We start from the raw sequence: 17,974 nt of genomic DNA, 5'->3' as shown, positions 1-17,974 counted from the left end.
GAACCTGGGAGGCGGAGGTTGCAGTGAGCCAAGATGTGGGCAACAGAGCGAGACTCCATCTCAAAAAAAAAAAAAAAAAAGAAAGAAAGAAAGAAAACAAAAATGGAAATAAGTATAAGTCAGACAGAAATTACAGTGTATAAAAATTAAACTGAGTGTGCCTGCCTCTCCTTCCACCTCTTCTCGTGCCATGGCAAAACCAATCCCCCTTCTTCCTCAGCCTACTCAACACGAAGACTACGAGGATGAAGACATATGAACCACTTCCACTTAATGAACAGTAAATATATTTTCTCTTCCTTATGATTTTATTTTTGGTTTTCTTTTTTCTTTTTTTTTGAGACAGGGTCTCACTCTGTCACCCAGTCTAGGGTGCAATGGCGTGACTTAGGCTCACTGCAACCTCCACCTCCTGGGTTCAAGTGCTTCTCCTGCCTCAGTCTCCAAAGTAGCTGGGATTACAAGTGCCCACCACCATGCCCGGCTAATTTTTTTATTTTTAGTAGAGATGGGACCAGGAGTGGTGGCTCACACCTATAATCCCAGCACTTTGGGAGGCCGAGGTGGACGGATCACCTGAGGTTAGGAGTTAGAGACCACCCTGGCCAACGTGGCAAAACTCTGTCTTTACTAAAAAAAAAAAAAAAAAATACAAAAATTAGCCGGGCTTGGTGGCAGGCGCCTGTAATCCCAGCTACTTGGGAGGCTGAGATAGGGAGAATTGCTTGAACCCAGGAGGCGGAGGTTGCAATGAGCGGAGATTGCACCACTGCACTCCAGACTGGATGACAGAGCAAGACTCCATCTCAGAAAAAAATAAATAAAATAGTAGAGATGGGGTTTCACCATGTTAGCCAGGCTGGTCTCGAACTCCTAATCTCAAGTGATCTACCCACATCAGCCTCCCAAAGTGCTGGGATTGTGGTTCCCTGGTGGTCTAGTGGCTAGGATTCAGTGCTTTCCAAAGGGCTGGGATTACAGGTGTGAGCCACCGCACCGGCCTGAGCCATGGCACCCGGCCATGATTTTTTTTTTTTTTTTTTAGACAGAGTCTCTCTCTGTCACCAAACTGGAATGTAGTGGCTCAATCTCAGCTCACTGCAACCTCCGACTCCCTGGTTCAAGCAATTCTCCTGCCTCTGCCTCCTGAGTAGCTGGGATTACAGCCACACGCCACCAAGCCCAGCTAATTTTTGTATTTTTAGTAGAGACAGGGTTTCACCATGTTAGCCAGGATGGTCTCAATCTCCTGACCTCGTGATCCGCCCACCTCGGCCTCCTAAAGTGCTGGGATTACAGGCGTGAGCCACCATGCCCGGCCTATGATTTTCTAATAACATTTTTTCATTAGCTTATTTTAAGAATACAGTATGTATTTAACATATGAAATACATGTTAATAGATGGTTTTCTTTTTTTTTTTTTAGAGAAAAGATCTTGCTCTGTCACCCTGGCTGGAAAGCAGTGGCACTATCACAGCTCACTGCAGCTTCAAACTCCTAGGCTCACATGATCATTCTGCCTCAAGCATCCTGAGTAGCTGGGACTACAGATGTGTGCCACCATTCCCAGCTTAATCAACTATTTATGTTATCAGTAAGGCTTCCATTCAACAGCAGGCTCTTAAGGTTCTGGGGAGTTATACGTGGATCTTTGACTGAGGGGTAGTCAGTCCCCCTAATCCCTGCGCTGTTCAAGGGTCAATGGTACTTAACATTGTCAACTACTGGTACAAGCTGAACATCCCAAATCCAAAAATCCAAATTGCTCCAAATCTGAAACTTTTTGAGTGCCAACATGATACCCAAAGGAAATGCTCATGAAAGCACCCTGGATTTCAGATTTTCAGATTTGCGATGCTCAACCAGTAGGTATAATGCAAACATTCCAAAATACAAAAAAATCCAAACCAAAACACTTCCAGTCTCAAAGATTTCAGATAAGGATACTCAACCTGTAATAGAGCTTTATGTCTTCCTTTTCAACCCGCCCCCCCCCCTTTTTTTTTGGCCTTATTACATTAGTTATTTCCTCAAGAATATTTAGTGAATGGCTGGTATCCTTAACTCTCCCACCCTTCTAAGGAAAGCTATCAATTGTTCCCCATTAGTAATGTAGCTTGCCATGTGTGTGTAAATACTCTGTTATTATGCCCTTTGATTCACAGTTTTTGTAGGTGTTCCTTTTAAAAATAATCGCAAGTGCTTTTTCTCTATCTATGTATATGACCATAAGGGCTTTCTCTTATTAAACATCAATATGATGAACTATACTCATTTCTTACATTAAAACCACCCATATTGTCTTAGAACACAACCCACTTGGTTTTAATGTTATTATTCTTTTAGCATGTACTGGATGGTATTTAACAATATTTAAATTAAGACTTTTAATTCTATGATAAGAGACTGACATAAATTTCCTTTCCTGTACTCTTGAGCTTACTAACAAGGTTATGTGGCTTCATAAAACCTTTGACTACTGTGAACAGTGCTGCAATAAACATGAGAGTGCAGGTATCTCTTCAAATATACTGATTTTCTTTCTTTTAGATATTTATCCAGCCATGTGATTGTTCAATCATATGGTAATTCTATTATTAGTTTACTTGAGGAAACTCCATCCTATTCTCCATAGCAACTATACTAACTTACTTTCCCACTAATAGTGTACGAGAGTTCCCCTTTCTCCACATCCTTGTCAGCATCCATTAACGAATAAATGAATAAAAAAACTATGGTACATACACACAATGGAATATTATCCAACCACAAAAATGCTGTCATTTGTAATGACATGGATGTAAATGGATACACCTGGAGGACATTACATTAAGTGAAGTAAGTCAGGTATAGAAAGACAAATATCTCATGTTCTCATTCATATCTGAGCGCTAAAAAATACTGACCTCAGGACATGGGACAGGTAGTGGGGAGAGGGAAATAAAGAGGGGCTGGCTAATGAGTATAAAAATACAGTTAATTAGAAGGAATAAGATACAGTATTTGGTACCACAATAGGACAACTGGGCCAGGCGTGGTGGCTCACACCCATAATCCCACCATTTTGGGAGGCCAAGGCGGGTGGATCACAAGGTCAAGAGATCAAGACCATCCTGATCAAAATAGTAAACCCCATCTCTACCAAAAATACAGAAAATTAGCTGGGCATGGTGGTGCATGCCTGTAGTCCCAGCTACTCGGGAGGCTGAGGCAGGAGAATCACTTGAATCCGAGAGGCAGAGGTTGCAATAAGCTAAGACCTGGGGGCCACTGCACTCTAGCCTGGTGACAGAGTGAGACTCAGTCTCAAAAAAAAAAAAAAAAAAAAGAGGACAACCGTAGTTCACAATAACATCTTATATATTTATTTCAAAGTAACTAGAAGAGTAAAATTGGAATGTTCCTAACACAAAATAAGGCAACTGCTTGAGGTGATGAATATCCCAATAACCCTGACTTGATCATTACATGTTGTATGCTTGTATCAAAATATCACATGTATTCCATACAAATGAACTATTATGTATTGTTTTAAATAGTTTTTTTAAATAAAAAGACTGATGCCACTTTTTCCTTAAATGTCTGAATTTAGTATGTGGGAAGTTTTCTAAAAAGTGATTCAATTTCAAAGGAATGTGTCCAGGTCATCTAAAATGGAGAAAATTTATTTGTGCTATCTGCTTAATGTTTCATGTCTGGAGGCTCTGTAGTAATTTCTTCTTTTTCATTTCTAATATTGATGATTTGTATTTTCTACTCCTTTTCCTTAATCAGTCTTGACAAATGCTTATAGACTTTATTAGTCCTACCAAAGAACCGAAATTTTTTTTTTTTTTTTTTTTTTGAGGCACGGTGTCTTCTGTCACCAGCGCAGGAATGCAGTGACACAATCACGGCTCATTGCAGCCTCAATCTCCTGAGCTCAAGTGATCCTCCCACCTCATTTTTTTATTTTCTGTAGAGATAAGCTCCCACTGTGTTGCCCAGGCTGGTCTCAAACTCCTCGGCTCAAGCGATCCTCCTGCATTGGCCTACTAAAGTGCTGGGATTACAGGTGTAAGCCACTGTACGTGGTCTTTTTTTTTCCACGGGATCTCACTCTGTCATCAGGCTGGAGTACAGTGGCGCCATCTTGGCTCACTGCACACTCCACCTTCCCAGGCTCAAATGATCCTCCCGCCTCAGCCCTTAGTAGCTGGGACCACAGACACATGCCACCACACCTTGCTAATTTTTTGTATTTTTGGTAGAGACAGGATTTTGCCATGTTGCCCACGCTGGTCTCAACCTTCTGAGCTCAAGCAATTTGTCCACCTTTGGGCCCCCTTAGTGCTAAGATTACAGGAAAGAGCCACCGCACCTGGCTGACTTTTTTGATTCAGTCAGTTACCAATTTATTATCTCTAGGCTCCAAATCCAGCCCAAGTTCTGGTACTCTGTTACTATTTTGCTAGGGCCCAGTGACCTCCCAGAGGAGCTTCGGCTGTGCCCATCAGGCCATGCTTTGCCCACCAGCAGTCTTCTGCTAGCTCCAACAACATAAGGCTCCCTCTACAGACCAGCTCCAACCTATCCACACACCCTATGTCAACCAGAGACCACGTCTATAGGCCAGCATTGGCCAGGCCCTCTATTTACCTATTTAAATTATTGACTTCTTTTTAAAGTTTATTTTCAAAATACTTGCATAACTTCTCTTAAGCTAAATGTTTTGCCACCTTGTGGATTTTTATTTTAATTACAAAATTATAATTACATTATCGAACTTTAAGAAAATGGGTAGGTAAGGGACTTACATAGAAAACTAATATAACCATCTTCCATTCTAGGAATTGTAACCTACACCATCACAAGTAGTATATTCAAACCTTTCTTTACTAATAAGGTATTTCTGAGATTCACAGAAAATAGAGTAGTTCCTGCTTTCTTGGTAATCCATTTCCTAGGAACCTCAGTCAATAATTTAAATAGGTAACATACCTGTACTCATTAGTATAGTCGAAATCTTGTTTATTATGAGTTGGCTTAAGGAAATTACACTCTATAATTCCAACCACTCCAACACCCATGTTGTTTGCCTGAAAAAATAAAATGAAATCAGCATTTTAAGCATAAGACATGATGCTCAAAATAATTACCCTTAAAGAATTATAGTTTGTATATTTTTCTATATTTTATCTTGTATGATTCTCATCACATTTATTTTTATTTTTATTTGTTTTTATTTTTTGAGACAGAGTCTCATTTGGTCACCCAGGCTGGAGTGCAGTGGCATGATCTTGGCTCACTGCAAGAACCAAGAGACCTCCCAAGCTCAAGTGACTCTCGTTGCCTCAGCCTCCCGAGTAGCTGGAAGCACAGGCGCGCACCACCAAACCCAGCTAATTTTTCTATTTTTAGCAGAGACGGGGTTTCACCATGGCTAGTCTCCAACTCCTGACCTCAAGCAATTCACCAGCCTCGGCCTCCCAAAGTGCTGGCATTACAGGCATGAGCCACCGTGTCCGGCCAATTCTCATCAAATTTAGACTGAAAAAAACACTGGTAGGTGATTTATTTTCCTGGGAGTTAATTTCTAAATACACTAGAGCCTTCCTCAAAAACCCTTTGATTGTTGACAAGTATCCATTTAGACAAGTATTAACATCCCCAATGTTATACAAGAGAAGAAGGACTACCTGCCAGGGGCGATGGCTCACGCCTGTAATCCCAACACTTTGGGAAGCCGAGGTGGGCAGATCACCTGAGGTCAGGAGTTCAAGAACAGCCTGGCCAACATGGTGAGATCCCATCTCTACTAAAAATACAAAAAATTAGCCGGGTGTGGTGGCATGCACCTGTAATCCCAGCTACTCAGGAGGCTGAGGCAGGAGAATTGCTTCAACCTGGGAGGCGGAGGTTGCAGTGAGCCGAGATCCTGCCATTGCACTCCAGCCTGGGTAACAAGAGTGAAACTCCATCTTTCAAAAAGACAAAAAAAAAAGAAAAGAGGACTACCTCTACTAGGATACAATTTCTTAGAGAACAGAAACCACAAATAATTCATCCTGATCTTGTAGTGACTAGCAAAGGCTCTGAAAGGCAATATTCCATATGTTTGTGAGATGAAAGTTAAAGTCATTTACCCAAAGTTAGGTATCCAGTTGCTAACAATGAAGTAAAAATCTAGGTTGGTTAAATTAGTTATTTTTAAAATCTGCTAGCTAAAATGAAGTAAAAATCTAGGTTGGTTAAATTAGTTATTTTTTAAATCTGCTAGCTAAAATGTTGAACTCAAAGTATATAAGTCATCTTCTGATTATCTACGTGTGACTAACTCATATATTTTGTTCATGATTGTAGCTATACTTCTTAGCCTATGAAGAAAAAAGTAAAATGTGTAACTCATAAAATGAAAATTTTTATAAACCCAACTATAGACCAAACCATACAACTAATCCTAATTCTGCTCTATTAAAAACCATCAGGTTCACCATTTCAGACTATTTTTAAACTACAGGAATAACAATATCCTTCAATTTGTGGTTCTTATCCATCTTCCTTCCAGCCTTATCCTGTCTCTCTCATTCCTCTGTTCTCCACTTAAAATATGGTCCAGCCACATCAAATTACTCCCTTTATGATGTCATACTCTCAGAAGCCTCTTTCTCTGCCTTTGCACATGTTGTCTCTGCCTGGAAAGCCCTTCCAGACTTTGCAGCACAGTGAAATCAACTGAGACTCATCTCAATCGACACTTTCTCTAAGATGCCTTTTCTGATGCTTCCAAGGATGTTCCACAGTCCCCTCACAAAACTGAGCTTGGAGGGCATGCTCTGTATTTTACCAACTTTTTATACTGAGCACCCAGCATAGCAAATCACAATGGGTATCTGATACTTATTTAATGTTTACCGAATCCACAGAATGCAAATACTAGGCCCAGTCCATCATCTGGTAAAGACAAACATTGTAATTTAGCTGTAACAGCCTATCTTTACAAGATCGAGCTTAACTAGGAAATATGTACAGTGCAAATTTAACTCAGTTGGGAAAATGGGCTATATATCTTGGTTAAGTCAGATTCATAGGTGATAAAAAGAAAAAAAATTACATTCTGTGGTAGACATAAAGTTCATTTACTTCTGCAAATATGCTATATTTGGGCTCATGCCATGTAAAGTAGGTGAAGCAGAGTCAGAACCCCTGTTAAGTGGTATTCAAGGTGAATCCGCATTGGTATACTGTGTAGATCTCACATCATTCTACAAAAAACTCAGAATAAAGTAAGACAAAGAATTATCACCAAAATCTTAAAAATATGCAATGGATCCATATCCAAATGCAGTCAAATGATGTGTTTGTGTCTGAGATCCACGCTGTTATGTCTTAAGCAACTTGCTTCATCTATTTGTTATTAGCCCCAATTTGTTTTTTTTTTTTTAAGACACAGGGTCTCACTCTGTTGCCCAGGCTGGAGTACAGGGGCAAAAATCATAGCTCAGTGCAGCCTCAAACTCCAGGGCTCAAGCACTCTCCCACCTCAGCCTCCCAAATAACTAAGACTACAAGGACGTACAACCACATCTGGCTAATTTGTTTTTGTTGTTCTGTAGAGACGATTTTTTGTTTGTTTGTTTGTTTGTTTGAGATAGGACCTCACCCTGTTGCCTAGACTGAAAAGCAGAGGCACAATTTTGGCTCACTACAGCCTCAACTTCTTGGGCTCAAGCAATCCTCCTACCGCAGCCTCCTGGTAGCTGGGACCACAGGCATGCACCACCAGGCCCAGCTAATTTTTGTATTTTTTTGTACTGACAGGGTTTTGCCCCATTGCCCAGGCTGGTCTTGAACTCCTGGGCTCAAGCAATCCCCCGGCCTAGACCTCTCAAATATGCTGGGATTACAGGTGTGAGGCACCGTACTCAGCTGAGGTAGAGACTTGGTATGTTGCCCAAGCTGGTCTTGAAGCACTGGCCTCAAGCAATCCTCCTACCTCAGCCACACGAAGCACTAGGATTACAGGAATGAGCCACTGTGTCTGATCCCCAACTTCCTTATGCATAAAATAGGGATAAAAGAAATATTCTGTCCCCACCTCAGGGCTGTTCAGGATCAAATACAAAATTAATATACTAGGCCAAGCGCATTGCCTCAGGCCTGTAATCTGAGCACGCTGAGAAGCCGACATGGGTGGATCACTTGAGTTCAGGAGTTTGAGGCCAGCCTTGTCGACATGGTAAGGCCGTCTCTACTAAAAATACAAAATTTGGCCTGGCATAGCGGCACACACCAGTAGTCCCAGCTACTTGGGAGGCTAAGGCCCGAGAATCGCTTGAACCAGGGAGGTGGAGGTTGCAGTGAGCTGAGATCACACCACTGCACTCCAGCCTGGGTGACAGAGTGAGACTCCATCTCAAAAAATAAACAAACAAACAAATAAATAAAAGAAATTAAGGTGCTGGCATGCACCTGTAGTCACAGCTACTCAGGAGGCTAAGGTGCAAGGATCTCTTGAACCTGGGAGTCAGGGGTTGCAGTGAGCCAAAATTGCGCCACTGCACTCCAGCCAGGTAGAGTCTCTCAAAAAATAAAAATAAAGCCGGGCGCGGTGGCTCACACCTGTAATCCCAGCACTTTGGGAGACCGAGGCGGGTGGATCACCTGAGGTCAGGAGTTTGGGACAAGCCTGGACAACATGGTGAAACCTCATCTCTACTAAAAATACAAAACAATTGGCCGAGTGCAATGCCACACGCTTGTAATCCCAGAACTTTGGGAGGCTGAGGCAGGCGGATCACCAGGTCAGGAGATCAAGACCATGCTGGCTGACACACTGAAACCTCATCTCTACTAAAAATACAAAAATTAGCCGGGCGTGGCGGCACGTGCCTGTAGTCCCAGCTACTTGGAAGGCTGAGGCAGGAGAATTGCTTGAACCCAGAAGGCGGAGGCTGCAGTGAGCCGAGATATGGCCACTGCACTCCAGCCTGGGCGACAGAGCAAGGCTCTGTCTCAAAATAAAAACAAAAAACAAAAAAAACCAGGCGTGGTGGCATGCGCCTGTAGTCCCAGCTACTTGGGAGGCTGAGGCAGCAGAATCACTTGAACCCAGAAGGTGAATATGGCAGTGAGTTTAGCCAAGATTGTGCCACTGCACTGAAGCCTGGGCAAGAGTCAGACTCTGTCTCAAAAAAAAGGAAGGGAAAGGAAAGGAGAGGGCAGGAGAGGGCAGGGCAGGGCAGGGCAGGGGAGGGGAGTTAATAAAAGTTCAAATACCACAGTGTTATTTTTTACAAATTTACATTAAAAAGCTATAGGCAAAAGGTACAATAAAATTATTTAACATTTGACTCAAGAGCATATATTATCCTAACTTTTGTGGAAAATAGACATTTTCTTTTCAAATAAAAAATAAAGCTTACCCTTAACTGACATCCAACTTTTTCATAAGCTTTGATGAGTCTATTTCTGTGATACATCATTATCCCATAATGATCTTTATTTCTGCAGTTGAATCCAAAGGTAATTCTCACTGTTTTAGACTTAAAATATTAAGGTAAATTTTGAACACAACACCTCACTCAGTTCAAATCATCCTTTCTATTTCATTATTTGGTAAGTCCAAAAGCACACAAAGGAGGGCAAAGCTAGAGCAGACTAGAATCCCTATCAGCATATAAGGGGAAAAGGGGCAAAAGAGAATACACCTGACTAACATATCTCTATAAGGAATCAGAAAAAGGATACTAAAAATTTTGGTCGATAAACATCACGTTCGATGTAGGCAAGACTCTTCGAAACCAGCTGTGTCTTCACTTTCTGTCCACGTAGAATGATCTGCATTCTTGGCTTTAGATATAATATACTGCAATAAGCCTGGAAAATAACATAACAAGAAGTTAGTATCTACAGGTTTGCTCACCATTACTTAGACACACAGAAGCTCTCCTATTAACTTGATAAAAGATCAATTAACTCTTCAATAAAATAGGCTATAAAGCTGTATGTTATTCTGATTTGGTTATTTTTCATTAAAAATAAGCTCAATATACCGCAGCCAGTAAAAATGACTTGCAGAATACAATCAACTGATCTATATAGACGCTGATATATTTATTACTAAGTGAAAAAGATTACAAAACAGCACGTATGGTATCATCACATTTTAATTTTTAAAAATGTATATATGTACAAAAAGGTACATTTTCTGATTTTTCTGTCAAGTATGGAGGCGGAGGCTGCAGTGAGCAGAGATCACACCACTGCACTCCAGTGTGGGGGACAGAGGGAGACCCCCCCACCTCAAAAAAAAAAGACTCAACACAAAACTAAAACTTAAAACATTTCTCCTACTTTTCCTGACTCTTGATTTCAAAAGAAGTGGTGCTTTGCGTCATTTAAAAAACACTGTATTTTGTAGTGTACTAAAACCATACCATCTTCTCTGGCTGCCTCTGAACCTGTTTCATACTTGAATATCAAGACTTTTTCAACACTAGGAACACATTAGGATACATCAAGGAACAGTAAATATCTGCTATTCACTATTTTAGTAAATAGTAATGCTACTATTTACTATTACTATTACTAATAATGTAATTGCTAAGACCTTAGCAAAAATTACATGAAAAATCTGTAAATGACAAATACATCCACAGCTTGGGATTAAAGAATAATATCAACACAAGAAATAAAGCAAAAAGTGGCTAGGCAAGGTGGCTCATTCCTGTAATCCCAGCACTTTGGGAGGCCGAGGCAGGCGGATCACGAGGTCAGGAGTTCAAGAGAAGCCTGGCTAACATAGTGAAACCCTGTCTCTACTAAAAATACAAAAATTAGCCAGGCAGGGTGGTGCATGCTTGTAGTCCTGGCTACTCAGGAGGCTGTGCCAGAAGAATTGCTTGAACCCAGGAGCCGGAGGTTGCGGTGAGCCGAGATCACGCCACTGCACTCCAGCCTGGGCAACAGAGTGAGACTCTGTCTCAAAAAAAAAAAAAAAAAAAAAAAAAAGAAAGCAAAAAGTTAGGACCACATGTCTTATCAAAACAACTAAAAAACTTGATATTGGCCGGGCACGGTGGTTCACACCTGTAATCCCAACACTTTGTGAGGCCAAGGCAGGCAGATCACCTGAGGTCGGGAGTTCGAGACCAGTCTGGCCAACATGGTGAAACCTTGTCTCTACTAAAAATGCAAAATTAGCCAGGCATGGTGGCGCATGCCTGTAATCCCAGCTAGTTGGGAGGCTGTGGCAGAAGAATCCCTTGAACCCAGGAGGTGGAGGCTGTGGTGAGCCAAGATCATGCCATTGCACTCCAGCCTGGGCAACAAGAACAAAACTCCGTCTCAAACAAACAAACAAAAAACCTTGATATTAATTTATCAACATTATTATATCAAGATATTAATTTCTCCAATCTTTTTTTTAATTTTTATTTTTTGAGACGGAGTTTCGCTCTTGTTGCCCAGGCTGGAGTGTAATGGTGCGGTCTTGGCTCACCACAACCTCCGCCTCCCGGGTTCAAGGGATTCTCCTGCCTCGGCCTCCCAAGCCGCTGGGATCACAGGCTCCTGCAACCGTGCCCAGCTAATTTTTCTGTTTTTAGTAGAGACAGGGTTTCACCATGTTGGCCAAGCTGGTCTCCAACTCCTGACCTCAGGTGATCCACCCGTCTCTGCCTCACAAAGTGCTGGGATTACATGTGTGAGCCACTGTGCCTAGCCCATTTCTTTAATCTTAAACAGATACTCATTTTGACCAGGTGCGGAGGTTCACACCTGTAATCCCAGCACTTTGGGAGGCTGAGGCAGGTGGATCACTTGAGACCAAGAGTTTGAGATCAGCCTGGACAACATGGTGAAACGTTGTCTCTACCAAAAATACAAAAAAATAGCCGGGTGTGGTGGCACACGCCTGCAGTCCCAGCCACTCAGGAGGCTGAGGTGGAAGGATTGCTTGGGGCCAGGAGGCATACGCTGCAGTGAGCTGAGATCTCACCACTGCACTCCAGCCTGGGTGAGACAGTGACACCCAAAAAGACCTAATCTCCAAAAAGAAAAACAAAAAACAAAAACCTCATTTCTAAAGGGAAAATCCTAGAGGCATTTATCACAAAATTATATTAATGTACCTTATCTAACTATAGTCTATAATTTATTGCTTTAGGAGGACAATTAAGGTATGTATTCTAGAATACGTTAAATTTGTGTGTGTGTGTGATGGCGTCTCACTCTGTCACCTAGGCTGGAGTGCAGTGGTACAATCTCCGCTCACTGCAACCTCCGTGCCCCCCACTGCCCCACCTCCAGGTTCAAGCGACTCTCCTGCCTCAGCCTCCCGAGTAGCTGGGATTACAGGTGCCTGCCACCATGCCCAATTTTTGTATTTTTAGTAGAGACGGAGTCAAGACCATCTTGGCCAGGCTGGTCTGGAACTCCTGACCTTGTGATCCACCCACCTTGGCCTCCCAAAGTGCTGGGATTACAGGTGTGAACCACCGTGCACGGGCAAATACATTAACATTTAATAAGACTTTGAATTTGTTGTTTTTTGAATTAGTCTGGCCACCATATACTGACTAATATAATATATTGATTCTAATAAGATAATAATGTCAGCATATAGTAAAAACTACAAGCATTGTTAGGCCTGATGACTTCATAATTTAAAAAGGGTTTCCAAACAAATAAATCAACCAGTGTGCTAATGAAAAGTTTAACTAAATTTGTGTGTGTGTGTGATACAGCCTCACTCTGTTGCCCAGGCTGAGTGGGCCAGGGAAAATCACGTCTGAGATACTTTCATTTAGAGAGCACTGGCAGCCTTTCTATCACAAGCAGGTAACATGACCTCTCCTAATACTACCAACATTCAATGATTTTCTCACTTCCACAAAGAGAGCTGAATACATACCCTCAGGGAATAGTCACTCTCAGGGGCAATCTGGTCCATCCTTTCCTGCTTCTTGTACCCCTTCTTCCCTGTTATCTCATCTAAATCCTCGGGAATTCTGATATCATATTTATCCTTTTCAAAATCGAACTCTGTTGCATTTTTGTAGCTGTAAAAATAATTTTTAGAAAGAACCAAAATTTAACTTCACAGCAAGATAAGCAAGCAAACACTGTAAGTCATTAAAAAGGTAAGCAAATTAATAAACCTACACATGGTGCACGTCAGTGGGGGGTTGGGGGTGCAAAGGCAAGAGAAAAAGAAAGAAAATGGATCCTGGATGATGTGGAGAAACTGTAACACTCATACACTGCTGGTAGGAAAACACTCAGGAAAACAGTCTGGCATTTCTTAGAAAACAAAACGCAAGTACTATATGATACAGCAATTACACTTCTAGGTATTTGTTTCAGAAAAATGAAGACTATACTCCCACAAAACCGTGTACACAAATGTTTACAGCTTTATTTGTAATATCCCAAAACTACAAACCTAGATGTCTTGAATAGGTAAACACACTGGGTTCCATACATACAATGAAATACTACTCAGCAAGAAAAAAGTGCAAACTGGCTGGGTGCGGTGGCTCACGCCTGTAATCCTACCACTTTGGGAGGCTGAGGCGTGTGGATCACCTGAGGTCAGAAGTTCAAGACCAGCCTGGTCAATATGGCAAAACCCTGTCTCTACTAAAAACACAAAAATCAGCCGGGCATGGTGGCAGGTGCCTATAATCCCAGCTACACGGGAGGATGAGGCAGCAGAATCGCTTGAACCCGGTGGGCAGAGGTTGCAGTGAGCCGAGATGGCGCTACTTCACTCCACCCTGGGGGAAAGAGCAAAACTCTATCTCAAAAAAAAAAAAAAAAAAAAAAGAAAGAAAGAAAGAAAGAGAAGAAAAGAAAGAAAAAAAAAAGAAAAAGGAAAAGGTGCAAACTATACATACAAGAACCTGGAAAACGCCAGGAGTTATGCTAAGTGAAAAAAGTCAAATCCAAAAGTTTTCCATGTTGTTTATGTAATATTCTTAAAATGGCAAAATTATAGAAATAGAGAACAGATTAGAGGTTGCCAGGGATTAAGGAGGGAGTGGGGTTATGAGGGAAGTGGGTATGGCTACAAAAGGGCAACATGAGGGATTCCTGTGATGACTAAAGTGTCCTGCATCTTGACTGTATCAACGTCAAAATCCTGTCAATATCAATAGTACTACTGTACTATAGTTTTTTTTTTTAATTTTTCGAGACAGAGTCTCGCTCTTTCGCCCAGGCTGGAGTGCAGTGGTGCTATCTCGGCTCACTGCAAGCTCCGCCTCCCTGGTTCACGCCATTCTCCTGCCTCAGCCTCCTTAGTAGCCGGGACTACAGGCGCCCGCCACCGCACCCAGCTAATTTTTTGTATTTTTAGTAGAGACAGGGTTTCGCCATGTTAGCCAGGATGGTCTCGATCTTCTGACCTCATGATCCACCCACCTCAGCCTCCCAAAGTGCTGGGATTACAGGTGTGAGCCAGTGCGCCTGGCTGTACTATAGTTTTGTTAGATGTTACCACCAGGGGAAACTGAATGAAGTGTACCTAACATCTCTGTATTACTTCTTACAACTACACATGAATCTACAATTACCTCAGAAAGTATAATTGAAAAAATCCTCCAGGAGAAGGAGGGGTAGGGAAGTGAAAGCAAGAAAAACGAATTCAGGTATCAGAATAGCACAAGTTTTTTCAGTTCTTTAGGCTCATCACTACCTGTGCTTTATTCCTGTGATTCAGTATGTCTTAGATCTTTCAGTATCAGACATTAGTCTTACATTTTAAAATTTGCGAAGGATTTTATCCTCACAAAGATAAAGGATTATAAATTTTAGCAACACAAAAATCTCACCTATATTGCTTTTCTCATCAGGTGCTACATCACTTTTAGTTTTAAGTAATGGACACAATGAAGAAAGATTTATCCTCCTAAATTTGTCTTCTCATTGCTTTTTTTCTTTTTCTTTTTTTTTTTTTTTTGAGAAGGGGGGTGGAATAAATGAGAGAGAATAGAGTGCTAATGGAGACTGAATGGCAGGGATAGAAAAATTGTTTTTTTTTGGCCGGGTGTAGTGGCTCACGCCTGTAATCCCAGCACTTTGGGAGGCCATGGCGGGTGGATCACCTGAGGTCAGGAGTTCTAGACCAGCCTGGCCAACATGGTGAAACCCTGTCTCAACTAAAATACAAAAATTAGCCGGGCGTGGTGGCAGGTGCCTGTAATCCCAGCTACTCGGGGGACTGAAGCAGGAGAATCGCTTAAACCTAGGAGGCGGAGGTTGTAGTCAGCTGAGATTGCGCCATCGCACTCCAGCCTGGGGAACAAGAGTGAGACTTTGTCTCAAAAAAAAAAAAAAAAAGGAAAATTTTTTTTAACAAGATGAAAATATCTCAAATTGAAGCTGAAATGGCCTCTATAACATATCCTGGGCAAAGACAAATCAGTAACTACACCAAAAAATGAGTACCTTTCCATGTATTTCTACCGTGTGTAACGAGAGATGAATATAACACCACCACCCTGCACATGCACTTTACTTCCCAAACGGTCAACATCTACGTCCACATTTACCTTCTAAGATTCCAAATGATGATCCTCGTCCCCTTCTTGCCTATAATAGCATCAAGTTCTGCCAGTAACTTCTGTTCCGTGGAAAACAGAGAATGTTCCAGAATTGCAGCAAGGCTGGCTTTTGATTCTGCTAAATTAATCATCTGTCGTATATCATAAGTTAAAGACTCAGATTGACAGCATAGTTTTCATAATTACAATATGAAAACCAACTCTATAAACTTAAATAACAGAAAAACTATTTATAAATAATTTTCTAAGGTTTTTTTTTTGTGTGAGATAGGGTCTCACTATTGCTCAGGCTAGAGTGCAGTAACATGATCAGGGCTAACTGCAGCCTAGCTGGGACCGACCACAGGCACCCACCACCACGACCGGCTAATTTTTAAATTTTTTTTGTAGAGATAGGGTCTCCCTACGTTGCTTGGGCTGGTCTCAAAATTCCGGGCTCAAGCAATCCTTCTGTCTTGGCCTCCCAAAGTGGTGGAATTTCAGGCATCAGCCACCGAGCTCAGCCTATTTTCTAAGTCTTAACGTGGCAGTTTGATTTCAAACGAACAAGAAGAAGAAGAAAAAATAAGCAGGTTATTATTCCTAACTAACTTAATACTTTCTAATATTCCAATGTGTTCATACAAAAGGCATTTTCCTAAAGTTATCCTGCCTTTTGCAGTCACTAGTCAAATTTTCAAGCCAAACATAAAGTCTTACTAGTCTACAATAACCCTGAAGTAAACAGAAGAGCTATGGGAAGTTTAACATAAAATGTTGAGTATTTCCATAGCAGGATTCCAACAGAGAAGAGAAAGGGACAAACCCTTAGCCTCAGGTGTAGGGTAAATGCAGAGGACAGAGGTAAGAAATGGAATAGGTGTTATTCAACAGGAATAATTTGGAAGAAGGCAAAAACATAGAATGTTTCTGAATTATTTCTTCAGTTTCTCCACAGCTTTTATTTCACAACCAAAAGGATATGGTGCTTGTTGAATGCCACTATTGGAACAACAACATGCTCCGCTTTTATGACTTCCAAGTAGGTCTGAGACAAAAGGCCCACGCTCATGCTTTCTCCATTTTTGGTAAAAACGATTGCGTCTTTACCCAGACGCATAGAACCCGACTTGAAGCCATTCCCATATAATCCAACTGGGACATGACCATTCATGGTGACTTTGTCACTGAAGCCAAAGCTAAGAAGAAAATAAAGATTTTTAAAAATAAATACCTATAATCAAAAATAAATAAATACCTATAATCTTTTTTTTTAATTCATTAATTGTAATACCAAGTAAAAAGCCTGGGTTCAAATACTGGCCTCACCCTTCCTAGCTGTATAATCTTAGGCAGATTACTTTTTTGTTGTTGTTGATTTTTTATGTATCGGGCAGGTTACTTTTAATCTATCTTGACGTGTTTTCCCAGCTCTGAAATAAGGAAACTAAATCTACATCACAGGGGAGAAAAAGGATCGCAAGTACTAACATGCAAACTCATCGCTGGCACACCCTGACTAAATAGCTGAGTATAACCCATGCTTCCGGGACTGTGAGATTTCACCCCATGAATCTCTTCCTCTAAAAGTTACTCCCAACAAAGTGGTAGGTTTTATTACAAACAATGGTTAAACCTAATTTAAACTAAAGTTATCAGTAATTGATATAAATATACTACAACTCTAAAGGAATGGTGGACTTTTAGGGAGTTGGAAGTAGGGTGGGGTAGGTGATGAGAGTGGTGAGGACTGACTCATCATCTACCAGTAGTAGAAAATCATGCTTAGAGAACAGCTCACACTGTACATACAGCATTTCATTTCAAAAAACAAAAACCAAGAATAGTAAGTATGGCATGGAAAACCCTTTAGTTAAAAGCAACAATTTTAAGAAGTGCGGCACATTTTTACCTACCTTAGCATTTTATGTAATTTATCAGAAGTCATACCATTCCCATTGTCGGTGAATGTCAAGCATATATGGTCATTTATCACTGTTTTGTCAATCCATATTTGTTTAGCGTTCACATCAGGATCATAAGCATTATCTGGGAAACACAAGTTTGAAGAAATTCTGATTTTACACTTTAAAAAGAGCAATTAGTTCAGAACAATCCTATAAGAAGCAATAGAAGACTATGTTTTAAGACAACTTTAAAAGCTGCAATTTTTAGCAGCTTTAAAATTTAAAGATTTTAAACATGAAAATAAGATTTAAAAACATGAAAATAAACTGCATCCTGGTATATATTAATTGACTATTATAGAATTAACACCCTCCATGTTAAAGAGACAGCAAAGACTGGTACCCAGCACACCAAAGAAGTACAAAGGAAGAAAAATCACTACACTGCAGAGATGATTAAAAGATGGACTAAGTCTGCGTGTGGTGGCTCACGCCTGTAATCCCAGCACTTTGGGAGGCTGAGGCGGGCAGATCACCTG

At 41.1% G+C, this 17,974-nt stretch overlaps 1 protein-coding gene across 3 annotated transcripts in view; it reads right to left on the bottom strand.

Moving 5' to 3' along the window:
* The window catches only part of MORC3 (MORC family CW-type zinc finger 3), a 56,529-nt gene that overhangs the window by 22,273 nt on the left and 16,282 nt on the right, over positions 1-17,974 (bottom strand). For all 3 annotated transcript variants that reach the window (XM_055105278.2, XM_055105280.2, XM_055105279.2), the window contains 7 exons: positions 17,445-17,577; positions 16,514-16,727; positions 15,538-15,686; positions 12,897-13,044; positions 9,731-9,859; positions 9,406-9,525; positions 4,982-5,079 (listed from right to left, as the gene is read on the bottom strand). In XM_055105278.2, the coding sequence (XP_054961253.2) occupies positions 4,982-5,079; positions 9,406-9,525; positions 9,731-9,859; positions 12,897-13,044; positions 15,538-15,686; positions 16,514-16,727; positions 17,445-17,577 (991 nt within the window). The remainder of the gene's footprint in view (positions 1-4,981; positions 5,080-9,405; positions 9,526-9,730; positions 9,860-12,896; positions 13,045-15,537; positions 15,687-16,513; positions 16,728-17,444; positions 17,578-17,974) is intronic.

The sequence above is a fragment of the Pan paniscus genome, chromosome 22 (assembly GCF_029289425.2).
Source record: "Pan paniscus chromosome 22, NHGRI_mPanPan1-v2.0_pri, whole genome shotgun sequence".
Classification (NCBI taxonomy): domain Eukaryota; kingdom Metazoa; phylum Chordata; class Mammalia; order Primates; family Hominidae; genus Pan; species Pan paniscus.
The sequence above is the reverse complement of the archived record's forward strand: the minus strand, read 5'-3'. Positions and strand labels throughout refer to the sequence as shown.